Source organism: Oenanthe melanoleuca, chromosome 25, assembly GCF_029582105.1.
Source record: "Oenanthe melanoleuca isolate GR-GAL-2019-014 chromosome 25, OMel1.0, whole genome shotgun sequence".
NCBI classification, from domain to species: domain Eukaryota; kingdom Metazoa; phylum Chordata; class Aves; order Passeriformes; family Muscicapidae; genus Oenanthe; species Oenanthe melanoleuca.
Window position 1 is genome coordinate 2,405,677 of NC_079358.1, and position 27,927 is coordinate 2,433,603.

Below are 27,927 nucleotides of genomic sequence, written 5' to 3' on the forward strand. Positions count from 1 at the left end.
GACAACAGCCGGGGTACACGAAGGTGTCACCATTGTCCCCGGGACTGTCCCCTCCCTCTGCCACCCCTCCCGTGGGGTCTCCTGTCCCCATGTGCCACCCACGGGTGTCCCCATGTCCCACTCCGGGCTGTCCTCATGTCCCCAGTGATGTCCCAATGTCCTCCCTGATGTCCTCATGGCTGTCCCCAATGTCCCACTGATGTCCCCACTAATGTCCCCTTGTGTCAGTGTCTCCACGTCCCCAGTGATGTCCCCATGGGACATGGAAATTCCAAGAATTCCACTCCCAATCCAAGGGAAAAACCAGGAAAATTCCATTCCCAGCCCAGGAAAATTCCAGGAATTCCATTCCCAATCCAACAGAAACCCATTCCCAATCCATGAAAATTCCACGAGCTTCATTTCCAAATGCAGGAAAATTCCATGAACATTCCAGGAATTCCGTTCCCAAATCCAGGAAAATTCTAAGAAAATTCCATGAGTTTCATTCCCAAATGCAGGAAAAATCCCATGAACATTCCAGGAATTCCAGGAGAACTCCATCCATGATCCAGAGGCACCAGATTCTCCCTGGGAATGGCAGCTTGAAAATTCCAGGAATTCTGTCCCAAATCCAGGAAAAATCCATTCCCAGTCCACAAAATTTCTGTGGATTCTGTCCCAAGTCCATGAAAATTCCATCCCAAATCCAGGAAAATTCCATGAATTCTGTCCCAAGTCCAGGAAAATTCCATGAATTCTGTCCCAACTCCTGAAAAATTCCATAAATTCCATCCCAAATCCAGGAAAATTCCATTCCCATTCCCAGAAAAGTCCCTCCATGCCCAGGAAGAGCCAAATTCTCTTTTTCTCCTGGAAAATTCCCCCCAGAATTCCCAAATTTCCACCTTTGGAACAGGCAAATCCCAAAAAAAAAACCCTAAAAAACAAAAAACCCCAATCCCAAAAATTCCAACCCCACCCCCCAAAAGCCTCTGGATGAGGAGAATTCCCAGGAAAAAGGGGAATTATCCCAAAAATATTTAAATATTCATAAATATTCTGTTCTGGGGGGCAAAAAAAATGGGAAAATTGGGAAAAAATTGGGAAAAAATGGAGGAAAATGGGGGAAAAACTGGGAAAATTGGGGGAAAAATGGGAAAAAAATGGGAAAATTGGGGAAAAAATGGGAAAATTGGGGCATTTCCCCCTCCTGATCCGATAAAAAATGGGAATAAAATGGGACTGGGAGGGAATTTGTCTAATATAGACAAATATTCCAAGGGAAAAAGGGAAAATTCCTGGAAAAAAAAGAGAAAATCCAATGGAATTTTCCCCAAATTCCCTTTGGGAATCTTGGAAAAATCCAGGTGGGAATTGCTGAGCTGAGGATTCCCGGGATAAGGCAATTCCAGAGGGGAAAAATCTGGGATTTTAGGGTGGGAAAAATCAGCTTTTCTGTAAAAAAATGTGGAAAAAGGGAAAAGTGGGAAGAGCTTTGGGAAAAATTCCCTCCCTGCTCTACATTCCATGATTTTTACAGCATAAAAAGCTCAAAATTTTGGGTTTTTCATTAAAAAAATGGGATTTTTCCAAGTGGGAATTTTGGAAAAAAATTGGGTTTTATTCCATAAAAAAAACAACCAGGGAGCAAAAATCAGCTCCAGCTCCAGGGGTTGCTCCAGAATTTTGGGATTTTTGGGAATTTTTTTGGGATGGATCCAGGTTTGGAATTTTTTTTCCCATCCAAAAATCCGCTCCAGGAATTTTGTGGGAATGTCAAGAGGTTTTAAAAAAGGGGAATTTGGGGATTGGAAAAGTGGGATTTTGGAGGGAAATCCTTAAAAAATTTAGGTGGAAATCGCAGAATGGGATTGGATTCTGAAGATCCCAAAAAATCCCCTAAAAATTCCACAAAATCCAAAAAAAAATCCCCAAAAAATTCCCCAAAATTCCAAGAAAATTCAAAAAAAATTCCCAAAACATTCCAAGAAAATTTTTCCTGATTATGGGAACAACTTCCCAAAATTCCTGCTGGGAAAAGGGAGGAGCCAGGAACTTTTCCCTGATTTTTCCTCCTTTTTTTTCCCCCTGTTTTCCAGAGGATTTTCCATGGAGCAAATCCCGATTTAGGAATAAAAAAATAATAATTAATAATTACTAATAATTAATAATCCCAAGAATTCCCACAACACTAAAAACTAGGCAGGAAATTTAAAAACAAAAATAAAAAAAATCAGGATAAAAATAAAAATAAAACCCCAAAAATTCCCCCAAAAAATTCCCAAAAAAGTCGGGGTGGGTCTGATTCCCGCTGGGAATTTTCCAGGAATTCTTTCCCATTTTTTTTTTTAGCCCAAAATTCGGGAATTCCTGGGAATTTCAGGTCCTTTTTTGTCCTGATTTTCATCCTCGGTTTTCCAAGGAATTCGGCGGCTCCGAGAATTCCAGAGGGAATTTCCACATTCCCAGATTTTCCCAGGGGCCATTCCTGGTTTTCCAGCTCCCAGGATTGGTGGGAGAAGAAGAAATTCCGAAGGATTTTTGGGATTCCAACGGCGTCGATTCACTGGGAAGAGAAAAAAAAAAAAAAACAAAACAGGGAATGAAGGAAAATTAGGAATTTTCCACATGGAATATTTGGGGGTTTTTTTCCTAAAATTTTGGGAGTTTAAAGGATTTGGGATATTCCAGACTCTCAGGAATGAGGAATTTTCCTCTTTTCTGAACAAATTCCATTCCCAATCCACGGGAAATTCCAGGAAAAATCCAAGAAAATTCCAGGAATTCCATTCCCAATCCAACTGAAATCCATTCCAGGAAAATTCCAAAAAAGTTCCAGGGATTTGGGATAATCCACACTTTTGGGAATGAGGAATTTTCCTCTTTTTAAACAAATTCCCAGAATTTTGAGCTGGAATTTTCTTCCCAAATCCCACTGGGATCAAACCTGGAAAATCTGGGAATGCTCAGGATGGGATTTGGGAATGAGGATTTTTCCTCCTTTTTTAGGGAATTCCAGGAATTTTGGGCTGCCCAAACCCATGGGGATGAGGGAAGAGCCGATCCCAGGAAATTTCAGGATCCCAAATCTCTGGGAATTCCCTGGGAATTCCCAATTTTTCCATGGAAAACACTCACAAAGCTGATCTCGGTCTCCTGCAGCTCCTCCAGCTCCAGGGGCAGGGAAGGGCCGGGGGATCCACTGGAAAAACAATGGGAAAATGGGAATTTTTGGGAATTTTTTGGGGGGAAATCCAAGAAATCCCAGCCCTAAATCCCAACTTTCTGCTGTTCCCACGGAATTCCCAGGAAATCCTGAAAAAAATCACCCTCAAAACATTGGAAAATCCTATTTTTTTCCCAAGGGATTTTAGGGGTTTTTTTGGGAATTTTGAATGAAGGGATTGGGAATTCCAGAATTCCAGGGGTAATGGGGATCAAGGGGATATTCCATGGAAATTCCATGGAAAATGTGGAGAAAGAGAATATTCCAGGTTAATTCCATATGGGAATTCCATGGAAAATGTGAGTAAGGAGAATATTCCATGAAAATTCCATGGAAAACATGAATGGAGAGAACATTCCAGGTTAATTCCACCCAGGAATTCCATGGAAAATGTGGATAAGAAGAATTTTCCATGAAAATTCCACGTAGGATTTGTGGATGCAGAGAATCCTCAGGAATTCCAGAGGATTTTTTTCCCCAAGGAAATTGTGGATAAAGGAAATATTCCATGAAAATTTCACGTGAAAAATGTGGATAAAGGGAATATTCCAGGTTAATTCCATATGGGAATTCCATGGGATTTGTGGATTGAGAGGATCCTGAGGAATTCCAGATGAAAATTCCATGGAAAATGTGGATAAAGGGAATATTCCAGGTTAATTCCATATGGGAATTCCATGGAAATTGTGGATAAGGAGAATATTCCATAAAAATTCCAAGCAATTCCACCCCAGTCCATTCTCTGGGAGCAGGAAAAGCAGGAACATCCCCAGGGGAATTTCCTTGGGAATTTCCCAGATTTCGGGAAAGATCCGACCCCAAAAAGCTCCAAATCCCAGAAATTCCTGGAAAACATTCCATAAAAAACCTGGATCCAGCCTCACCTGGGCAGGGAAATTCCAGGAGCTGCTCCGGGCCCTGGGTGAACTTCAACCCCCACGGACCTGCGGGAATTTGGGAATGTTGGGGGAGAATTCCCAGATTTCCAGAGGGGTCATTCCAAGGAAAACTTCCCAGAGAGGGGCTGGGATGGGGCAGAGATCCCAAGGGCTCGGGAATGATCCCAAAAAAGCCAGGAGTGATCCCAAAAAAACCTTGGGAATGATCCCAAAGAAACCCTCGGGAATGATCCCAAACCCTTGGGAATGATCCCAGACCCTTGGGAATGATCCCAAAAAAATGCTCAGGACTGATCCCAGACCCTTGGGAATGATCCCAAAAAAATGCTCAGGAATGATCCCAGACCCTTGGGAATGATCCCCAAATGTCCCAATCCCTCGGGAATGATCCTAAATCCTCAGGAATGATCCCAAATCTTCGCCAATGATCCGAATACCCCAGGAATGATCCCAAAGCCTCAGGAATGATCCCAAAGCCTCAGGAATGATCCCAATCCCCCAGCACTGACCCCCAGCCCCTTTTCCCAATCCCATTCCCGGAATTCGCTCCCACCTGCTGGGGGGGGACGCGGCGCCGGCGCTGCCGAGGGAGGGGCTGGACAGGGACAGGGACAGGGACGTGGGCACCGAGTCACAGCCGGGGTCTGGGATGGAGCGGGGCAGGAGATCCGGCCTGGAACCTGGGAATGAGAAACATGGGATCAGAAACTGGGAATGGGAAACTGGGAATGGGATCAGAAACTGGGAATGGGATCAGAAACTGGGAATGGGGACAGAGACTGAGACAGGGACAGGGACAGGGACGTGGGCACCGAGTCACAGCCGGGATCGGGGACAGAGCGGGGCAGCAGATCCGGCCTGGAACCTGGGAATGAGAAACATGGGATCAGAAACTGGGAATGGGATCAGAAACTGGGAAAGGGATCAGAAACTGGGAATGGGGACAGGGACAGGGACAGGGACGTGGGCACCGAGTCACAGCTGGGGTCAGGGATGGAGTGGGGCAGCAGATCCGGCCTGGAACCTGGGAATGGGAACAGAAATAATGGGATCAGAAACTGGGAATGGGATCAGAAACTGGGAATGGGATCAGAAACTGGGAATGGGATCAGAAACTGGGAATGGGATACTGGGAATGGGATCAGAAACTGGGAATGGGATCAGAAACTGGGAATGGGATCAGAAACTGGGAATGGGATCAGAAACTAGGAATGGGATACTGGGAATGGGATCAGAAACTGGGAATGGGATCAGAAACTGGGAATGGGGACAGGGACAGGGACGTGGGCACAGAGTCACAGCCGGGATCGGGGACAGAGCGGGGCAGGAGATCCGGCCTGGAACCTGGGAATGAGAAACATGGGATCAGAAACTGGGAATGGGATACTGGGAATGGGATCAGAAACTGGGAATGGGAAACTGGGAATGGGGACAGAAACTGGGAATGGAGACAGGGACAGGGACAGGGACGTGGGCACCGAGTCACAGCCGGGGTCAGGGATGGAGCGGGGCAGGAGATCCGGCCTGGAACCTGCAATGAGAAACATGGGATCAGAAACTGGGAATGGGAAACTGGGAATGGGATCAGAAACTGGGAATGGGATCAGAAACTGGGAATGGGATCAGAAACTGGGAATGGGAAACTGGAAATGGGATCAGAAACTGGGAATGGGAAACTGGAAATGGGATCAGAAACTGGGAATGGGAAACTGGAAATGGGATCAGAAACTGGGAATGGGGACAGGGACAGGGACAGGGACGTGGGCACCGAGTCACAGCTGGGTCTGGGATGGAGAGGGGCAGCAGATCCGGCCTGGAACCTGGGAATGAGAAAAATGGGATCAGAAACTGGGAATGGGATACTGGGAATGGGATCAGAAACTGGGAATGGGGACAAGGACAGGAACAGGGATGTGGGCACCGAGTCACAGCCGGGGTCAGGGATGGAGCGGGGCAGGAGATCCGGCCTGGAACCTGTAATGGGAACAGAAATACTGGGATCAGAAACTGGGAATGGGATCAGAAACTGGGAATGGGATACTGGGAATGGGATCAGAAACTGGGAATGGAGACAGGGACAGGGATGTGGGCACCGAGTCACAGCCGGGATCGGGGACAGAGCGGGGCAGGAGATCCGGCCTGGAACCTGGGAATGAGAAACATGGGATCAGAAACTGGGAATGGGATACTGGGAATGGGATCAGAAACTGGGAATGGAGACAGGGACAGGGATGTGGGCACCGAGTCACAGCCGGGGTCAGGGACGGAGCGGGGCAGGAGATCCGGCCTGGAATCTGTAATGGGAACAGAAATACTGGGATCAGAAACTGGGAATGGGAAACTGGAAATGGGATCAGAAACTGGGAATGGGAAACTGGAAATGGGATCAGAAACTGGGAATGGGAAACTGGAAATGGGATCAGAAACTGGGAATGGGATCAGAAACTGGGAATGGGGACAAGGACAGGAACAGGGACGTGGGCACCGAGTCACAGCCGGGGTCAGGGATGGAGCGGGGCAGGAGATCCGGCCTGGAACCTGGGAATGAGAAACATGGGATCAGAAACTGGGAATGGGATACTGGGAATGGGATCAGAAACTGGGAATGGGATACTGGGAATGGGATCAGAAACTGGGAATGGGATCAGAAACTGGGAATGGGGACAAGGACAGGGACAGGGACGTGGGCACCGAGTCACAGCTGGGTCTGGGATGGAGCGGGGCAGCAGATCCGGCCTGGAACCTGGGAATGAGACCAGAAATACTGGGATCAGAAACTGGGAATGGGATACTGGGAATGGGATACTGGGAATGGGATACTGGGAATGGGATACTGGGAATGGGATCAGAAACTGGGAATGGGGACAAGGACATGGGCACAGAGTCTGTGCTGGGATCAGGGATAGAGCGGGGCAGCAGATCCAGCCTGGAACTGGGAATGGGAAACTGGGAATGGGAAACTGGGAAGGGGAATGGGAAACTGGGAATGGGAAACTGGGAATGGGAAACTGGGAATGGGAAACTGGGAATGGGAATGGGAAACTGGGAATGGGAAACTGGGAATGGGAATGGGAAACTGGGAATAGGAATGGGATAAGGGGAATGGGAAACTGGGAATGGGAATGGGAAACTGGGAATGGGATTGTGAATAGGATTGGGAATGGGATCCAGAACCTGGAATGGAATCGGGATTTTTTGGGATAGAAACGAGGATTTTTTGATGACAAAATCCGTGATTTTTTAGGAATAAATTTTGGGATTTTTTTTGGGGATAAAAAAGAGATTTTTGGGGCTAAATGCCCCATTCCCACCTTGCTCCAGGTCGGCCTCAGGGCCTGGCTGGGCCCTGCCATCCCCTGATCCCTGGGCGGGGTTTGGGGCTGGGATCCCCCCCTGGCTCCTCCTGGGCCCGGCCTGGCCCCGGCTCTTCTTGGACGGGGAAGGTTTCACTGCAAAAAGGGAAAAATTCATCAGAATTTGGGATTTTCCAAAATATCCAAAGGGGGTTGGGGCAGGGAGGAGGGGGAGGAGGTGGGAAAGGGGAAGGAAAATAAAAGAAAGGGGTGTTTTAGGGTAAAGAAAGTATTTTTACAGGAAAAAAAAAGCAGATTTTTAGGAAAAAAGTGAAGTGTTTTAGGAAAAAAAAAAAACGCCAACAGTTTTCCAGGGAAAAATAAGCAGTTTTTTAGGAAAAAAAAAATTTTACAGGAAGGAAAAAAGAGCATTTTTTAGGAAAAAAAAAAAAAAGCATTTTTACAGGGAAGAAAAACCCCAGTTTTTTAGGAAAAAAGTGAAGATTTTTAGGAAAAAAAAAACCAAAACAACACCAAGTTTTCAAGAGACAAATAAGCAGTTTTTCAGGGGGAAAAAAACCATTTGTTTTTCAGGGAAAAAAAAAGCAGTTTTTTAAGAAAAAAAAAAAACCCAAAACAACAGTTTTCCAGGGAAAAAAATAGGGGGAAAATGGGAAAAAATAGGAAAAGAATGCAAAAAAATGGGGAAAAAATGGGGAAAAAATGGGGAAAAAATGGGGAAAAATGGGGAAAAGGGGAAAAAATGGGGAAAAAATGGGGAAAAAGGGAGAAAGTCAGGAGTGGGAATTGTGTGGGATGTGGAGCAGGAATTTGGGCTGGAAGGAGGGAATTTGGGGAGGGAGGGGGCTGCACTCACGTGGAATTTTCCGGAACACCGTGTGGCACATGAAGCGTTGGAAGCGCTCGGCGTAGAAACTGGGCCGGTGCACGGACACCGTGTCCTGGAAGCCAAAAAAATGGGAATTATCCACCAAAAAATGGGAGTTATCACCCAGAAAATGGGAGTTATCCCTCAAAAAATGGGAGTTATACAGCAAAAAATGGGAGTTATGCACCAAAAAATGGAAATTATCACCCAAAAATAGAAATTATCACCCAAAAATGGGAGTTATCACCAAAAAAATGGAAGTTATGCACCAAAAAATGGGAGTTACCACCCAGAAAATGGGAGTTATCACCAAAAAATGGGAGTTATCACCCAAAAATGGGAGTAATACACCAAAAAATAGAAATTATCACCCAAAAATGGAAATTATCACCCAAAAATGGGAATAATACACCAAAAAATAGAAATTATCACCCAAAAATGGGAGTTATCACCCAAAAATGGAAGTTACCACCCAGAAAACGGGAGTTATCACCAAAAAATGGGAATTACGCACCAAAAAATGGGAGTTACCACCCAGAAAATGGGAATTACCACCCAAAAAATGGGAATTAGCACCCATTTCCCCCTCCAAAAATTCCCATTTTCCCCCCGAGAATTCCCATTTTCCCGTTAAAAAAGTTCCCATTTTTCCCATAAAAATTCTCATTTTTTTTCCCCACAAAATTCCCATTCCCCCCCCACAAAATCCTCATTTTTTCCCCACAAAATTCCCGTTTTCCCATAAAAATTCCCACTCACCCCATCGTGCACCAGCGCCTTCCAGGAGTGCTCGAGCTTCTTCACGAACCTGCAGGGAGGGAGCAGGAATTCCCAAAAATTATTGATTAATTAATAATTAATTAATAATTGCTGACCTATAGGAGTGGAGGACAAAGGGAATGAAGCAGAAATTCCCAAAAATTCTCCCAAAATTCCCAAAATTTGGGTGAAGCAGCCGATGCAGGGGCACCCAAAGGCTCAGGAGAGGTGGCACTGGTTAATGAATGGTTAATAATTAATTAATTAATAATTAATGAGTTAATTGCTGACCTGTAGGACTGCAGCACGTCGATGATGCCGATGTAGAGCAGCAGCCGCTCCCCGCGGGAATTCCGGGCGGGAATCCCGCCCATCCTGGGAAAGGGGACAGGGATCAGGGATTGGGATTGGGATCTGGGAATGGGATCAGGGATTTGGGATTAGGGATTTGGGATCAGGGATTTGGGATCAGGGATTTGGGATCAGGCATTTGGGATTCGGATCAGGGATTTGGGATTGGGATCAGGGATTGGGATCAGGGAATTGGATCAGGGATTTGGGATCAGGGATTTAGGATTTGGGATCAGGGAATGGGATCAGGCATGTGGGATCAAGGATTAGGATCAGGGAATGGGATCAGGCATTTGGGATTGGGATCAGGGAATGGGATCAGGGATTTGGGATTGGGATCAGGGATTGGGATTGGGATCAGGGAATGGGATCAGGCATTTGGGATTCAGGGATCAGGGATTGGGATCAGGGATTTAGGATTGGGATCAGGGATTGGGATCAGGGATTTGGGATTGGGATCAGGGATATGGGATCAGGGATTTGGGATTGGGATCAGGGATTGGGATCAGAAACTGGGAATGGGATTCAGCATTTGGGATCAGGGATTTGGGATCAGGCATTTGGGATTGGGATTAGGGAATGGGATCAGGGATCAGGGATTGGGATCAGGCATTTGGGATTGGGATCAGGATCAGGGATTTGGGATTGGGATCAGGGATTGGTGTTGAGGTTAGGCATTGGAAATAGGAATGGGATCAAGGATTAGGATCAGGGAATGGGATCAGGCATTTGGGATCAGGGATTTGGGATCGGTTTGGGATGGAAAAACCCCAAGGATCCCGAAAAATCCATGGGCAGGGACGTCTCCCAACTTCCCAGAAATCCCAGTAATTCCCAGTCACTCCCAGTGAATCCCAGTCCATCCCAGTAACTCTCACTGGTCCTCAGTCTCACAGGCTCCCCCTCAGGGTGCCTCCCCCTGGACGGACTCGATGGAGTTTCCAATCCCAGTTATCTGAATCCCATCACTCCCAGTCCCTCCCAGTGAACCCCAGCGAATCCCAGTCCCTCCCAGTGAACCCCAGCGAATCCCAGTCCCTCCCAGTCACTCCCAGTGAACCCCAGTCACTCCCAGTGAATCCCAGTCCCTCCCAGTCACTCCCAGTGAATCCCAGTCCCTCCCAGTCACTCCCAGTCACTCCCAGTGAATCCCAGTCCCTCCCAGTCACTCCCAGTCCCTCTCTCACTGGTCCTCAGTCTCGAATGTCCCCCCTCTGGGTGCCTCTCCCTGGATGGACTCCACGGCCGTGCTGTAGAGCGCTGTCCCAGTCCATCCCAGTCACTCCCAGTGAACCCCAGTCCCTCCCAGTCCCTCCCAGTAATTCCCAGTCCATCCCAGTCCCTCTCTCACTGGTCCTCAGTCTCGAATGTCCCTCCCCTGGGTGCCTCCCCCTGGATGGACTCCACGGCCGTGCTGTAGAGCGCTGTCCCAGTCACTCCCAGTGAACACCAATGATTCCCAGTCCCTCCCAGTGAATCCCAGTCCATCCCAGTCACTCCCAGTGAATCCCAGTCCCTCCCAGTCCCTCTCTCACTGGTCCTCAGTCTCGAAGGTCCCTCCCCTGGGTGCCTCCCCCTGGATGGACTCCACGGCCGTGCTGTAGAGCGCTGTCCCAGTCACTCCCAGTGACTCCCAATGAACCCCAGTCCCTCCCAGTCCATCCCAGTCCCTCTCTCACTGGTCCTCAGTCTCGAATGTCCCCCCTCTGGGTGCCTCCCTCGATATGGACTCCACGGCCGTGCTGTAGAGCGCTGTCCCAGTCACTCCCAGTGAACACCAGTGAACCCCAGTCACTCCCAGTGAACCCCAGTCACTCCCAGTCACTCCCAGTGAACCCCAGTCCCTCCCAGTGAACACCAGTCCCTCCCAGTGAATCCCAATCCCTCTCTCACTGGTCCTCAGTCTCCAAGGTGCCTCCCCTGGGTGCCTCTCCCTGGATGGACTCCACGGCCGTGCTGTAGAGCGCTGTCCCAGTCACTCCCAGTGACTCCCAATGAACCCCAGTGATTCCCAGTGATTCCCAGTGAATCCCAGTAACCCCCAGTCCCTCTCTCACTGGTCCTCAGTCTCGAATGTTCCCCCTCTGGGTGCCTCTCCCTGGATGGACTCCACGGCCGTGCTGTAGAGCGCTGTCCCAGTCCCTCCCAGTGAATCCCAGTCCCTCCCAGTCCCTCCCAGTCCATCCCAGTCCCTCCCAGTCCCTCTCTCACTGGTCCTCAGTCTCGAATGTCCCTCCCCTGGGTGCCTCCCCCTGGATGGACTCCACGGCCGTGCTGTAGAGCGCTATCCCAGTCACTCCCAGTGAACCCCAGTGATTCCCAGTGAACCCCAGTCACTCCCAGTCCCTCCCAGTCCCTCTCTCACTGGTCCTCAGTCTCGAAGGTGCCTCCCCTGGGTGCCTCTCCCTGGATGGACTCCACGGCCGTGCTGTAGAGCGCTGTCCCAGTCACTCCCAGTCCATCCCAGTCCCTCCCAGTCCCTCCCAGTCCATCCCAGTCCCTCTCTCACTGGTCCTCAGTCTCGAAGGTCCCTCCCCTGGGTGCCTCCCCCTGGATGGACTCCACGGCCGTGCTGTAGAGCGCTGTCCCAGTCACTCCCAGTGAACCCCAGTCCCTCCCAGTCCCTCCCAGTCCATCCCAGTCCCTCTCTCACTGGTCCTCAGTCTCGAAGGTGCCTCCCCTGGGTGCCTCTCCCTGGATGGACTCCACGGCCGTGCTGTAGAGCGCTGTCCCAGTCACTCCCAGTCACTCCCAGTCCATCCCAGTGAACCCCAGTCCCTCTCCCAGTCCCTCCCAGTCCCTCCCAGTCCCTCTCTCACTGGTCCTCAGTCTCGAATGTCCCTCCCCTGGGTGCCTCTCCCTGGATGGACTCCACGGCCGTGCTGTAGAGCGCTGTCCCAGTCACTCCCAGTCCCTCCCAGTGATTCCCAGTGATTCCCAGTGATTCCCAGTCCCTCCCAGTCCCTCTCTCACTGGTCCTCAGTCTCGAATGTCCCCCCTCTGGGTGCCTCCCCCTGGATGGACTCCACGGCCGTGCTGTAGAGCGCTGTCCCAGTCACTCCCAGTCACTCCCAGTGAACCCCAGTGAACCCCAGTCACTCCCAGTCCATCCCAGTCCCAGTGAATCCCAGTGAATCCCAGTCCCTCCCAGTGAATCCCAGTCCCTCCCAGTGAATCCCAGTCCCTCCCAGTCCCTCTCTCACTGGTCCTCAGTCTCGAATGTCCCCCCTCTGGGTGCCTCCCCCTGGATGGACTCCACGGCCGTGCTGTAGAGCGCTGTCCCAGTCACTCCCAGTAAACCCCAGTCACTCCCAATGAATCCCAGTCCCTCCCAGTCACTCCCAGTCCATCCCAGTCCCTCTCTCACTGGTCCTCAGTCTCGAATGTCCCTCCCCTGGGTGCCTCCCCCTGGATGGACTCCACGGCCGTGCTGTAGAGCGCTCTCTGTGCCGCCGGCCGCCCGGGGCCGTCCCCTCCGGCCGTGCCGGCCGCGCGCTCGCGCTGCGCCAGGTCCAGGTTGTGGATGGCCACCAGCAGGCTGTAGTCCATGATCTTGAAACTCTGCAGCACCTGGAAAAGGGCCAGAAAATCAGGAATTTGGGAAAAAATCACAGCATCCACAAGAGTGCCACTAAAAATATGGGGTAAGGGTAGAACATGCATCATTTTTCTATAAAAAACGAGAAAAATTGCAGAACGCTCGTAATTTTCACACCAAAAACAGGAATAATGTTAGAATAGCCTCAAGTTTTCCACAAAAAAAAAAACAGGAAAAAAGGCAGAATACCCACAATTTTCCCACAAAAAAACCCTCCAAAAATCAGGAAAAATGGTGGAACACCACCAATTTTTCCACAAAAAAAAAACAGAGAAAAAGATGGAACACACTCCATTTTTCCCACAAAAAAAAAAAAAACAGGTAAAAAGACAAAATATTCACAATTTCCCCACAAAAAAAAAATCAAGAAATAAAAGCAAAATGCCCCCAAAATCTCCACAAAAATAATCAGGAAAAATGGTGGAATACCCAAAGTTTTCCCACGAAAAAAAACCAGGAAAAAAGGTGGAACACCCAGAATTTCCCCACAAAAAAATCAAGAAAAAAAGCAAAACACTCAAAAAATCCTTACAAAAAAACAGGAAAAAAAGTGGAACACCCACAAATTTCCCCACAAAAAATCAGGAAAAATGGAGAAACACCCACAAATTTCCCACAAAAAAAACCCCACCAAAAATCAGGAAAAATGGTGGAACACCCACAGAATTCCCCAAAAAAAACCCTCACCAAAAATCAGGAAAAATGGCAGAATACCCACAATTTTCCCACAAGAAATCAAGAAAAAAAAGCAAAACGCCCCCAAATTCTCCACAAAAAAAATCAAGAAAAAAACGCGGAACACCCACAAATTTCCCCACAAAAAAACCAGAAAAAATGGCGGAACACTCACCAATTTTCCACAAAAAAAACCACCAAAAATCAGGAAAAATGGCAGAACACCCACAATTTCCCCACAAAAAAAAACAGAGAAAAAGGTGGAACACCCAGAATTTCCCCACAAAAAAAATCAAGAAAAAAAGCGGAACACTCACAAATTTCCCCACAAAAAAACAGAAAAAATGGCAGAACACCCACAATTTTCCCACAAAAAAAACCCACCAAAAATCAGGAAAAATGGCGGAACACCCACAAATTTCCCACCAAAAAAAAACCCCACTAAAAATCAGGAAAAATGGCAGAACAGCCACAAATTTCTCATAAAAAAACCCCACTAAAAATCAGGAAAAATGGCAGAACACCCACCAATTTCCCACAAAAAAAACCCACCAAAAATCAGGAAAAATGGTGGAACACCCACAAATTTCCCACAAAAAAAAAAAATCAAGAAAAAAGCAAAACGCTCCCAAATTCCTCATAAAAAAATCAAGAAAAAAACCAAAACACCCCCAAATTCCTTACAAAAAATCAAGAAAAAAAGCAAAACACCCAGAAATTCCTTACAAAAAAATCAGGAAAAAAAGCGGAACACCCACAAATTTCCCACAAAAAAACCCCACCAAAAATCTGGAAAAATGGCAGAACACCCACCAATTTTCCACAAGAAAACCCCACCAAAAATCAAGAAAAAAAGCGGAACACCCACAACTTTCCTATAAAAAAACCCACCAAAAATCAGCAAAAACGGCGGAACACCCACAATTTCCCCACAAAAAAAAAAACAGAAAAAAAGGTGGAACACCCAGAATTTCCCCACAAAAAAAAACCTACTAAAAATCAGGAAAAATGGCGGAACACCCACAAATTTTGCACAAAAAAATCCCACTAAAAATCAGGAAAAATGGCGGAACACCCACAATTTTCCCACAAAAAAATCAAGAAAAAAAGCAGAACACCCACAAATTTCCCCACAAAAAAACAGAAAAAATGGCGGAACACCCACAAATTTCTCATAAAAAAAACCCACCAAAAATCAGGAAAAATGGCAGAACACCCACAAATTCCTCCCAAAAAATCAAGAAAAAAGCAAAACAGCCCCAAATTCCTCACAAAAAAAAAATCAAGAAAAAAAGCGCAACACCCACAAATTTCCCCACAAAAAAACAGAAAAAAAAGTGGAACACTCACCAATTTTCCACAAAAAAAAACCCCACCAAAAATCAGGAAAAATGGAGGAACACCCACAAATTTCCCACCAAAAAAAACCACCAAAAATCAGGAAAAATGGTGGAACACCCACAATTTCCCCACAAAAAAAAAAACAGAAAAAAAGGCGGAACACCCAGAATTTCCCCACAAAAAAAAAACCTACTAAAAATCAGGAAAAATGGCGGAACACCCACAATTTCCCCACAAAAAAAAAAACAGAAAAAAAGGCGGAACACCCAGAATTTCCCCACAAAAAAATCAAGAAAAAAAAGCAAAACGCCCCCAAATTCTCCACAAAAAAATCAAGAAAAAAAGCGGAACACTCACAAATTTCCCCACAAAAAAAACAGAAAAAATGGCAGAACACCCACAAATTTCCCACAAGAAAAAGCCACCAAAAATCAGGAAAAATGGTGGAACACCCACAGCTTTCCCCAAGAAAAACCCCAGTAAAAATCAGGAAAAATGGCAGAACACCCCCAAATTTCCCCACGAAAAAACAGAAAAAATGGTGGAACACCCACCAATTTCCCACCAAAAAAACCCACCAAAAATCAGGAAAAATGGTGGAACACCCCTAAACTCCTCCCCCAAAAAAAGATCAAGAAAAAAAATCAGAACAACCCCCCACAAAAAAAAAAAAAAAAAAACCCTCACCAAGCAATCCCTCTGCAGCGTCTTGCACAGGGCGTTGTACATGTCCGAGTCCAGGAAGAGCCCGTCGGGCAGGTCCTGCATGAAGTCCAGGTCCTTGAAGGTGGGGAAAACCTTCTCGCGCTCCTTGGGCGAGGCGCGGCGCTTGTAGGTGGAGCCCTTGAGGTCGTACTTGAGGTGCATGCGCACCCAGCGCGGCAGCAGGTTGTTCATCACCACGATGCGGATGTTCTTCCCGCCCGCCTGCACGCAGTACAGCCCGTAGAACTTGGGCAGCAGGGTCCTGGGGTTCTGGTTCAGGTTCTGACACAAAAAAAATATAAATATAAAAATCAGGGAATGGATTGGAAAAAGCCGGTAAAAAAAATCGTCAAAAATTCCGCCCCTCGAAATTGCCTGGTACCCAGAGGCTCAGGAAAAGTGGGACCAGTTTAATGATTATTAATAATTAATTAATAATTAGTGAGGGTTTAATTCTGAATTTTGGCACCAGGGTCCAGGGGTTCTGGTTCAGGTTCTGACAAAAAAAAAATATAAATTGGGGAATTAATTGAAAAAAGTCGGCAAAAAAATCGTCAAAAATTCGCCCCCCTCTGAAATTGCCTGGTACCCAGAGGCTCAGGAAAAGTGGGACCAGTTATTTAATGATTATTCATAATTAACTAGTAATTAGTGAGGGTTTAATTCTGAATTTTGGCACCAGGGTCCTGGGGGTTCTGGTTCAGGTTCTGACACAAAAAAATATAAATATAAAAATAGGGGAATGGATTGAAAAAAGTCGGTAAAAAATTGTGAAAAATTCGCCCCCCCTCTGAAATTGCCTGGTACCCAGAGGCTCAGGAAAGGTGGGGTTGGTTAATTAATAATAAATGAATAATTAATGAAGGATTAATTGCTGACCTGTAGGACTGCAGGGCAAAGGAATTCCCCAAAATTCCCAAAAACTCCCCAAAATTCCCAAATCTGGCAGTACCCAAAGACTCAGGAAAGGTGGGACCAGTTATTTAATGATTATTTATAATTAACTAATAATTAGTGAGGGTTTAATTCTGAATTTTGGCACCAGGGTCCTGGGGTTCTGGTTCAGGTTCTGACACAAAAATAAATAAATAAATTGGAGAATTGATTGAAAAAAGTCGGCAAAAAAATTGTCAAAAATTCGCCCCCCCTCTGAAATTGCCTGGTACCCAGAGGCTCAGGAAAAGTGGGACCAGTTTAATGATTATTAATAATTAACTAGTAGTTAATGAGGGTTTAATTCTGAATTTTGGCACCAGGGTCCTGGGGTTCTGGTTCAGGTTCTGACACAAAAAAAAATAAATATAAAAATAGGGGAATGGATTGAAAAGCTCAGTAAAAAAATTGTAAAAAGTTCGCCCCCTCTGAAATTGCCTGGTACCCAGAGGCTCAGGAAACATGGGGTTGCTTAATTAATAATTAATGAAGGGTTAATTGCTGACCTGTAGAACTCCAGAGCAAAGGAATTCCCCAAAATTCCCAAAAACTCCCCAAAATTCCCAAATCCGGCGGTACCCAAAGACTCAGAAAAGGTGGGATCATTTAATTAATGATTATTAATAATTAACTAATAATTAGTGAGGGTTTAATCCTGAATTTTGGCACCAGGGTCCTGGGGTTCTGGTTCAGGTTCTGACACAAAAAAAAAAAAATATAAATATAAAAATAGGGGAATGGATTGAAAAAAGTCGGTAAAAAAATTGCGAAAAATTCGCCCCCCCCTGAAATTGCCTGGTACCCAGAGGCTCAGGAAAAGTGGGACCAGTTTAATGATTATTAATAATTAACTAATAATTAATGAGGGTTTAATTCTGAATTTTGGCACCAGGGTCCTGGGGTTCTGGTTCAGGTTCTGACAAAAAAAAAAAAAAATAAATTGGGGGATGGATTGGAGAAAGTCTGGTAAAAAAATTATCAAAAATTCACCCCCTCCCGAAATTGGCTGGTACCCAGAGGCTCAGGAAACATGGGGTTGGTTCATTAATAATTAATGAAGGGTTAATTGCTGACCTGTAGAACTCCAGAGCAAAGGAATTCCCCAAAATACCCAAAAACTCCCCAAAATTCCCAAATTCGGCGGTACCCAAAGACTCAGAAAAGGCGGGATGAGTTAATTAATGGTTATTAATAATTAACTATTAATTAATGAGGGTTTAATTCTGAATTTTGGCACCAGGGTCCTGGGGTTCTGGTTCAGGTTCTGACACAAAAAAAAAAAAATATATATAAATATAAAAATAGGGGAATGGATTGAAAAAAGTCGGTAAAAAAATTGTCAAAAATTCGCCCCCCCCTCCCGAAATTGCCTGGTACCCAGAGGCTCAGGAAACATGAAGGGTTAATTGCTGACCTGTAGGACTGCAGGGCGAAGGAATTCCCCAAAATTCCCAAAAACTCCCCAAAATTCCCAAAAACTCCCCAAAATTCCCAAATCCAGGGGTACCCAGAGGCTCAGGAAAGGTGGGGTTGGTTAATTAATAATAAATGAATAATTAATGAAGGGTTAATTGCTGACCCGTAGGACTGCAGGGCAAAGGAATTCCCCAAAATTCCCAAAAACTCCCCAAAATTCCCAAATCCAGGGGTACCCAAAGACTCAGAAAAGGTGGGATCATTTAATTAATGATTATTAATAATTAACTAATAATTAGTGAGGGTTTAATTCTGAATTTTGGCACCAGGGTCCTGGGGTTCTGGTTCAGGGTCTGCAGAGGGAAAAAATTGGGGAAAAAGGTGAAAATTATGGAGGTTTTCAACATTTCTTAGGGAGTTTTGAGGGGGTTTGGAGGATTTGAAATGCATCAAAATCCCAGGTAAAATGTGAGAAGAACATCAGAATCCCTCTGGTGTTTGGGTTTTCCAAGAATTTTTGGGGTTTTCCATGGATTTGGGGGTTTTCTGTGGATTACGGGGATTTCTGTGGATTTTTGGGATTTTCTGTGAGTTTATGGGATTTTTTTTGTGCAGTTTCGGGGTTTTCTGTGCATTTTTGGGATTTTCTATGAATTTTTTTTGGGTTTTCGGTGGATTTGGGGTTTTGAGGTTGGAAATGTGTTGAAATCACTGCTGAAACACATCAAGAGCATCAAAATCCCTTTGTTTTTTGAGTTTGCCAAGAATTTTTTGGGTTTTCCACGGATTTTGGGGCTGTCCATGGATTGTTGGGGTTTCCCCATGGATTGTTGGGTTTTCCATGAATTTTGAGAGTTTTCCACAGATTTTTGGGTTTTCCATGGATTTCAGGGTTTTCCCAGGGATTTCTGGGGTTTTCCCATGGATTTTTGGGGTTTCTCAATGGATTTCTGGGGCTTTCCATGGATTTTGGGGCTGTCCATGGATTGTTGGGGTTTCCCCATGGATTGTTGGGTTTTCCATGAATTTTGAGAGTTTTCCACAGATTTTTGGGTTTTCCATGGATTTCAGGGTTTTCCCAGGGATTTCTGGGGTTTTCCCATGGATTTTTGGGGTTTCTCAATGGATTTCTGGGGCTTTCCATGGATTTTGGGGCTGTCCATGGATTGTTGGGGTTTCCCCGTGGATTGCTGGGTTTTCCATGGATTTTGAGAGTTTTCCACAGATTTTTGGGTTTTCCATGGATTTCAGGGTTTTCCCAGGGATTTCTGGGGTTTTCCCATGGATTTTTGGGGTTTCTCAATGGATTTCTGGGGCTTTCCATGGATTTTGGGGCTGTCCATGGATTGTTGGGGTTTCCCCGTGGATTGCTGGGTTTCCCATTGATTTTGAGAGTTTTCCACAGATTTTTGGGTTTTCCATGGATTTCAGGGTTTTCCCAGGGATTTCTGGGGTTTTCCCAGGGATTTTTGGGGTTTCTCAATGGATTTCTGGGGCTTTCCATGGATTTTGGGGCTGTCCATGGATTGTTGGGGTTTCCCCGTGGATTGCTGGGTTTTCCATGGATTTTGAGAGTTTTCCACAGATTTTTGGGTTTTCCATGGATTTCAGGGTTTTCCCATGGATTTTTGGGGTTTTCCCATGGATTTTTGGGGTTTCTCAATGGATTTCTGGGGCTTTCCATGGATTTTGGGGCTGTCCATGGATTGTTGGGGTTTCCCCGTGGATTGCTGGGTTTCCCATTGATTTTGAGAGTTTTCCACAGATTTTTGGGTTTTCCATGGATTTCAGGGTTTTCCCAGGGATTTCTGGGGTTCTCCCATGGATTTTTGGGGTTTCTCAATGGATTTCTGGGGCTTTCCATGGATTTTGGGGCTGTCCATGGATTGTTGGGGTTTCCCCGTGGATTGCTGGGTTTCCCATTGATTTTGAGAGTTTTCCACAGATTTTTGGGTTTTCCCAGGGACTTCTGTGGTTTTCCCACGGATTTTTGGGGTTTCTCAATGGGTTCCTGGGGCTTTCCATGGATTTTCAGCATCTTCAGGTTGCAAATGGCTCAAACTCAACGAGGGCACAACCCCAACAACTCCACGGACCCAAACCCGATTTTGTTTGACTCAGCTGGGATATTTCCATCCCTCCACCATTCCAGGTGCTTCCCAGGGTTGGGAATTTTGGGAATTCTGGGCTCACCATGTAATAGCCAGGCAGGAGCTTCTGCAGGAACTCGGCCTCCTTGTGCTGCACGGTTTTGATGATGAACTCGTCGTCGCTGGAGACGTAGAACAGCGAGCCGCTGGCGCCCGAGTTGGAGAGCTCGATCAGGGGCTCGCTGCACAGGGAGTACTGGGGGGAAAGGGGGAGAGTGCTGGGATTCCATTGGGAATGCTGGGCTGGAATTCCATTGGGAATGCTGGGGGGAAAAGGGGGAAATGCTGGAATTCCATTGGGAATGCTGGGCTGGAATTCCATTGGGAATGCTGGGGGGAAAATGCTGGAATTCCATTGGGAATGCTGGGGGGAAAATGCTGGAATTCCATCGGGAATGCTGGGGGGAGAAGGGGGAAAATGCTGGAATTCCATTGGGAATGATGGGCTGGAATTCCATTGGGAATGCTGGGGGGAAAATGCTGGAATTCCATTGGGAATGCTGGGGGGAAAATGCTGGAATTCCATTGGGAGTTCTGGGGGGAAAAGGGGGAAAATGCTGGAATTCCATTGGGAATGCTGGGGGGAAAATGCTGGAATTCCATCAGGAATGCTGGGGGGAGAAGGGGGAAAATGCTGGAATTCCATTGGGAATGCTGGGGGGAAAATGCTGGAATTCCATCAGGAATGCTGGGGGGAGAAGGGGGAAAACGCTGGAATTCCATTGGGAATGCTGGGCTGGAATTCCATTGGGAATGCTGGGGGGAAAAGGGGGAAATGCTGGAATTCCATTGGGAATGCTGGGGGGAAAATGCTGGAATTCCATCAGGAATGCTGGGGGGAGAAGGGGGAAAACGCTGGAATTCCATTGGGAATGCTGGGCTGGAATTCCATTGGGAATGCTGGGGGGAAAAGGGGGAAATGCTGGAATTCCATTGGGAATGCTGGGGGGAAAATGCTGGAATTCCATTGGGAGTTCTGAGGGGAAAAGGGGGAAAATGCTGGAATTCCATTGGGAGTTCTGGGGGGAAAAGGGGGAAAATGCTGGAATTCCATCAGGAATGCTGGGGGGGGGAAAGGGGGAAAATGCTGGAATTCCATTGGGAAGGCTGGGGGGAAAAAGGGGGAAATGCTGGAATTCCATTGGGAATGCTGGGGGGAAAATGCTGGAATTCCATTGGGAATGCTGGGGGGAAAAAGGGGGAAAATGCTGGAATTCCATCAAGATTGCTGGGGGGAAAAGGGAGAAAATGCTGGAATTCCATCAGGAATGCTGGGGGGAGAAGGGGAAAATGCTGGAATTCCATCGGGAGTATTGGGGGGAAAAGGGGAAAATGCTGGAATTCCATTGGGAGTTCTGGGGGGAAAAGGGGGAAAATGCTGGAATTCCATCAGGAATGGGTTTGGGGGTTTGGAGGGGGAAGGCAGGTGGGAGTTGGTGGGTGGGTGAAGGGGAAGGCAAAATGTGGGGATGGGAAAGGGGAAAAGGTGTCTTGAAATGTGGGAAAGGTGGAAGAAGGTGAAAAAAGGTGGGGGAAAGAGGAAAAAAGGTGGAAGTGGGGGGAAATCAGAGGGGGAAAATTGAAAAAGGGAAGAGAAGGGAAAGGGAAAACAGAAAAGGAGAAGGGAGAAGGGGAAGTGATAGGGAAAAGGGAAAACAGGAAAGGGGAAAAGGAAAAGGAATAGGGAAAAGTGAAAGGAAAAGCAAAAAGGGAAAGGGGAAAGGGAAAAAAAAGGGGAAAGGGAAGGGGAAGGGAAGGGGAAAGGGGAAAGGGAAAGGGAAAAGGGAAAGGGAAAGGGAAAGGGAAAGGGAAATGGGGAAAGGGAAAGGGAAAGGGAAAGGGAAAGGGAAAGGGAAAGGGAAAGGGAAAGGGGAAAGGGAAAGGGAAAGGGGAAAGGGGAAAGGGAAAGGGGAAGGGAAAGGGGAAGGGAAAGGGGAAAGGGAAAAGGGAAAGGGAAAGGGGAAAGGAAAAGGAAAGGGAAAGGGGAAAGGGAAAGGGGAAAGGGAAGGGGAAAGGGAAAGGGGAAAAGAAGAAAGGAAAAGGGGAAGGGGAAAAATTTGAGAAAAAAGGAAAAATGGAAAAGGGAAACAGGGAAAGAGAAAGGGGAAAGGGGACAAAAGAGAAGAAAGGAAAAGGGGTGGCAGGCAATGGCAGCTGCTCCCAGACTCACCAGGTAGTCGTCGGGGCGGATCCCGAAGAGCTCCCGGAAGTAGCGGAAGGCCACGGGCGCGTAGGTCTTGAAGCGGAAATCGTTGTAGTGGTGGGCGGGGGTCAGGTTACTGCCCTCACTGTGAATATTTGGGATTGGGATCAGAACTGGGATATTCCAGAGGGAATCTGGACCTGAAGCACCCCTGGGTAGTAGATTTCAGCTCCAGGGAGAGAAGGGGAAAAGGGAAGGGAATGGGATAAAGGCAAAGCGAAAAGTGGAAAGGGAATGGGGGGAACAGGAATGGGAAAGGGAAGGGAATTGGAAAAAGGGAATGGGGAAAAAGGGAAAAGGAGTGGAAAAGGAAAGGGAAAGGAATGGAAAAGAATGGAAAGGAATAGGAATAGAGAAAGGGAAGGGGAAGGGAGGGGAGGGGAGGGGAGGGGAGGGGAGGGAAGGAAAGGAAAGGAAAGGAAAGGAAAGGAAAGGAAAGGAAAGGAAAGGAAAGGAAAGGAAAGGAAAGGAAAGGAAAGGAAAGGAAAGGAAAGGAAAGGAAAGGAAAGGAAAGGAAAGGAAAGGAAAGGAAAGGAAAGGAAAGGAAAGGAAAGGAAAGGAAAGGAAAGGAAAGGAAAGGAAAGGAAAGGAAAGGAAAGGAAAGGAAAGGAAAGGAAAGGAAAGGAAAGGAAAGGAAAGGAAAGGAAAGGAAAGGAAAGGAAAGGAAAGGATGAAGAAAACAGGAAAAAAAGACAGGGCAAGCAAAATAGAAAAAGAGAATGGAAAAAAAGATGAAAGGAACGGGAAAATGGGAGCAAATAGGGAAAAGAGGAGAGAAAGGGGAAGGGGAAAAAGGGGGAATATGGGAACAAAAAGAGGAAAAGGGAGGAAAAATGGGAGGAAAAGGGAAAAGATTAAAAAGGGGGGAAATAGGGGAAAGCAGGAGAAAGGACATAAAAGGTGGGGGGAAGGAGGGCAAAGGGAACAAAAAGAGTAAAAAAGGAAAAAAAAAAAAAAAAACAAAAAAACAAGAGAGAGAAAAGGGATGAGAGGGGAAAAACAGAAGGGAAAATTGGGGAAAATGGGAATGGCAACCTGGGGAAGAAGATGCTCTCCACCACGTAGAAGTCCTGCATGAGCACGTCGCGCTCGGGCTTGGTGCTGAGGCTGCCCACGGTGTGAGTGATGCCCAGCTGGATGGCTCCCTTCAGGGCTGAGGAGGTGGTCTGGAAAAAAATGGGAATTAGGGGTGGGAAATGCTCCCTTCAGGGCTGAGGAGGTGGTCTGGGGAAAAAAATGGGAATTAGGGGTGGGAAATGCTCCCTTCAGGGCTGAGGAGGTGGTCTGGGGGAAAAAATGGGAATTAGGGGTGGGAAATGCTCCCTTCAGGGCTGAGGAGGTGGTCTGGGGGAAAAAATGGGAATTAGGGGTGGGAAATGCTCCCTTCAGGGCTGAGGAGGTGGTCTGGGGACAGGAAAAATGGGAATTAGGGGTGGGAAATGCTCCCTTCAGGGCTGAGGAGGTGGTCTGGGGAAAAAATGGGAATTAGGGGTGGGAAATGCTCCCTTCAGGGCTGAGGAGGTGGTCTGGGAACAGGAAAAATGGGAATTAGGGGTGGGAAATGCTCCCTTCAGGGCTGAGGAGGTGGTCTGGGGAAAAAAATGGGAATTAGGGGTGGGAAATGCTCCCTTCAGGGCTGAGGAGGTGGTCTGGGGACAGGAAAAATGGGAATTAGGGGTGGGAAATGCTCCCTTCAGGGCTGAGGAGGTGGTCTGGGAACAGGAAAAATGGGAATTAGGGGTGGGAAATGCTCCCTTCAGGGCTGAGGAGGTGGTCTGGGGAAAAAAATGGGAATTAGGGGTGGGAAATGCTCCCTTCAGGGCTGAGGAGGTGGTCTGGGAAAAAAATGGGAATTAGGGGTGGGAAATGCTCCCTTCAGGGCTGAGGAGGTGGTCTGGGGACAGGAAAAATGGGAATTAGGGGTGGGAAATGCTCCCTTCAGGGCTGAGGAGGTGGTCTGGGGAAAAAAAAATGGGAATTAGGGGTGGGAATGGGGATTGTGGGTGGGAATTCTGGGTGTGGAATGGGGATTAGGGATGGGGAATGGGAATTCCAGGTGGGAATTATGGATGAGGAACAGGAATTTTGGATGGGGAATGAGAATTATGGATGGGAACTGGGGTGGGAATGGAAATGGGAACAGAAATCCAGTGGGAATGGGAATTCAATGGGAGTGGCAGGAGTTCAATGGGAATGGGAATTCAGTGGGAACTGATGGAATTCTGTGGGAATGGGAACAGAAATCCAATGGGAATGAAAAGGATTCAATGGGAATGGGAATGGGAATTCAGTGGGAATTGGCAGGAATTCAATGGAAGCAGCTGGAACTCAACAGGAAGACCCCAAAAAACTCCCCCATTTACAAAATTCCCCAACAATGCACTCTCTGCCCACCCAGTTCCAGCCACTCCATGGGATTTATGGGAATTTTTGTGCCTTTGGGAAGCTCCCAAAAAACCTGGGAAATCACAGGTTAAAAATCTTCTGCAAAAGCAGCCAAAAAACCCCCAAAAATTCCATTTTTTTCCTTCATTTCCATGGCATCTCCTCCCATTCCTGCAGCGATCCTGGGTAGAATTCCTTGGGAAATGGGGGAAAAAAGTGGGAATTTACCTTTTTGTAGGTGGTTTCTCCTGTGGAATCCACTCCTCTGTGGCCTTTTCGGATGGTTTGGGATCCTCCTGGCATCTTGGGAAAAGGAAAAAATGGGAGAAGAGAGAAAAAAAATGGGAAAATTCAATTTTTTTTTTTTCCAGGATTTTTGCCTCTCAAAAAATTGGAAAAGAAGAAAAAGCTGGAATTTAGGATTTTTCCAGCCTGGAACTCACCTCAGGAGTCAGGGATTTTTTGAAGGTGTTGGATCCTGCCAAGAGAAAGGAATATCAGTGCTCAGAGAGGGGTCAATCCCAGAAAAACAGAGAAAATCCCAGAAAAAAAAGAAAAATCCCACAAAAGAACCCAAAAATTGAATTTATCCCAACTCTCCACACTCTTCTCCTTGGGTTTCTGGCACAAATTCCCCCCAAAAAACATGGATAAAGAATCAGGAAATCAGGGATCATGCCTTAAACCCTTCCAGGGAAAAGCAAGGAGCAAGGAGCTCCTTCCCAAATGGAATTTTTATGGATCTGCACCCACAATTTAAAGTAGAAAAAGTGATTTGGAGCTGGAAAAAAGCGGGATAAAGGGCTGGATTCTCCCAGAAGTTCTGCCAGGTTCGGGAAAAAACAAAAATTCTCGGCTATAAAAGCCAAAAATCCCCTGGTTTATCCCTAAAAAAACCCTCCAAGCTGGCGAATTCCCGATTTTCCGAGCGCTGGCTGTGCTTCCAGCCCTTTCCCTGGCTCACATTCCCGCTTATCCAAACAAATTCCAGGGTTTTGTCGCCGTTCCCACATCGTTCCCGGGCTCTTTTTAGGGTTTTTTTTTCTGGGATTTTGGGATCCCCGCGAGCTGTTCCCTCCCCCTGTGAGTCACCGGACAGGAACTGGGATCGGATTTCCCTGGCACCAACAAACTTCTCCCTCCCCACCCCGTTCCCTTTTCTTATTTTTTATTTTTTTGGGGAGGAAGAGAGAATTTGGAGTCTCTCATTTCCCTCCCCGCGTGTCCTTAAAGTCGAAGGGAAGTTTGGAATTTGGTTTTTCCTGGGAAAAAGCAGGGTCCAGACTCCTCCCCATGGAATCTTAGACACCCCCAGGGAGATCCAGATCCCACAAAATTTCCTCAGGAAGATCCAGATCCCCCCCAAAAATTCACTCAGGAAGATCCAAGACTACCCTAAAATTCCCTCAGGAAACTCCAGATATCCCCAGGGAGATCCAGATGCCCCAAAATTCCCTCAGAAAAATCCAAATTTCCCTTAAAATTCCCACATGAAAATCCAAATTTCCCTCAAAATTCCCTCAGGAAGATCCAGAATTGCCTCTCTAAAAGAGTCCCGCCCCCAAATAATCCCATTAAAGATCCCCAAAAATCCCCCTCAGCCCCACTGTTCTACACCCCCAGACCCCCCAAAAAAGTCCCTATAAACCCCTCAGAAAATCCCTATAAACCCCACAGCTTTACACCCCTAAAAACACCCCAAAGATCCCACAAAAAAACCAGACTCGACCCCAAAAATATCTAAAAGACCCCCAAGAAATCCTCATCAGACTGACAATCCCACACCCCAGGAGAAGCCCCAAAAATCCCCCTCAGCCCGAGTTCTGCACCCCAAAATGAGCCCCCAAAAACCCTCTCAATCTCACAGCCTCAAATCCATCAAAAACCCCAAAAATCCTCTCAGTCTCATCGCCCTAAACCCACCAAAGATCCCCCAAAAATTCCCTCACCCCTGAGAACTCTCAGACCCTCAGAGCCCCCTCACGCCCCCAAAATCCCCCTTATAATACCCCAAAATCTCCTCATAACCTCTCAAAAAACCCTCATAACCCCAAGAAACCCTCATAATCCCACAAAATGTCTCTCATAAACCCCAAAAAAATCCCTCACAACACCCCAAAATCCCCCCATTCCCCTCAGCCCCTCATAACTCCCCAAAATCCCCCTCACAACTCTGCCAAAAAAACCCTTCATAACTCCACCAAATGCCCCTCACAGCCCCCCCAAAAATCCTTCATAACTCTCCCAAAAAAAACCCTTACAACCCCACAAAATCCCCCGCATAACCCAAAAAAATCCCCCTCATAACTCCCCAAAATCCCCCTCACAACTCTGCCAAAAAACCCTTCATAACCCCACAAATGCCCCTCACAGCCCCCCCCAAAAAATCCCTCATAACTCTCCCAGAAAAACCCTCTTAACCCCATAAAATCCCCCTCATAACTCCCTCATAACTCCCCAAAATCCCCCTCACAACTCTGCCAAAACACTCTTTATAACCCCACAAATCCCCTCAGAGCCCCCCAAAATCCCTCAATTCCCCTCAGCCCCTCACGCCCCCCCAAATCCCCCACTCCCCTCACGCCCTCAGACCCCTCATAACCCCCAAAATCCCCTCACTCCCCTCAGCCCCTCACGCCCTCAGACCCCCCACCCCCTTCCCTCACCCCCCCACGCCCCGTTTACCCCCGGCCTCCCACCCTGGACCCCCTCCGAGCCCTGCCCGAGCCTCCCGGCCGCATCCCCGGCCCCGTTCCCGGCCGGTACCGCCGAGGCCGCCGCTGCTGCCGCTGCTCCCGCCGGACTCGGGCCCCGCCGCCGCCGCCGCCATCTTGGAGCGCGCGCTGCGCCCCCCCCCACCAGCTCAGCCCGCCCCCGCGCGCCACGCCCGGCCGCCCCCACGCCCACACAGGCCACGCCCATTCCCGGGTAAACCACGCCCCTTTTTGCATATATGGACAAAGACACGCCCACTCGCTGCCCAGCACCGCCCCTTTTCCATATGGCACCGCCCCCGTGCAGCTAAACCGCGCCTCTTCCCCGCCCGCCCCGCCCCCTCAGCTCTAAGCCACGCCCCTATAATGTCCAACCGCACCAATCACGCGTGGGCGCGCCCCGGTTTA

General features: G+C 47.5%; 1 protein-coding gene across 1 annotated transcript; it reads right to left on the reverse strand.

Annotated features, from left to right (window-relative positions):
• Positions 1 to 377: 377 nt before the first annotated feature.
• On the reverse strand, positions 378 to 27,656 carry PIP5K1A (phosphatidylinositol-4-phosphate 5-kinase type 1 alpha). Its single transcript, XM_056510743.1, has 16 exons — positions 27,572 to 27,656; positions 25,249 to 25,283; positions 25,034 to 25,108; positions 23,456 to 23,586; positions 22,388 to 22,505; positions 20,261 to 20,413; positions 15,701 to 16,000; positions 12,767 to 12,969; positions 9,340 to 9,423; positions 9,049 to 9,097; positions 8,278 to 8,362; positions 7,419 to 7,556; positions 4,661 to 4,787; positions 4,093 to 4,152; positions 3,121 to 3,184; positions 378 to 2,548 (listed from the first exon to the last, which is right to left on the reverse strand). Exons 1-16 carry the CDS (start codon positions 27,633 to 27,635, stop codon positions 2,546 to 2,548), a joined length of 1,689 nt encoding a protein of 562 aa, XP_056366718.1. The 5' UTR covers positions 27,636 to 27,656; the 3' UTR covers positions 378 to 2,545.
• Between the last annotated feature and the right edge of the window lie 271 nt (positions 27,657 to 27,927).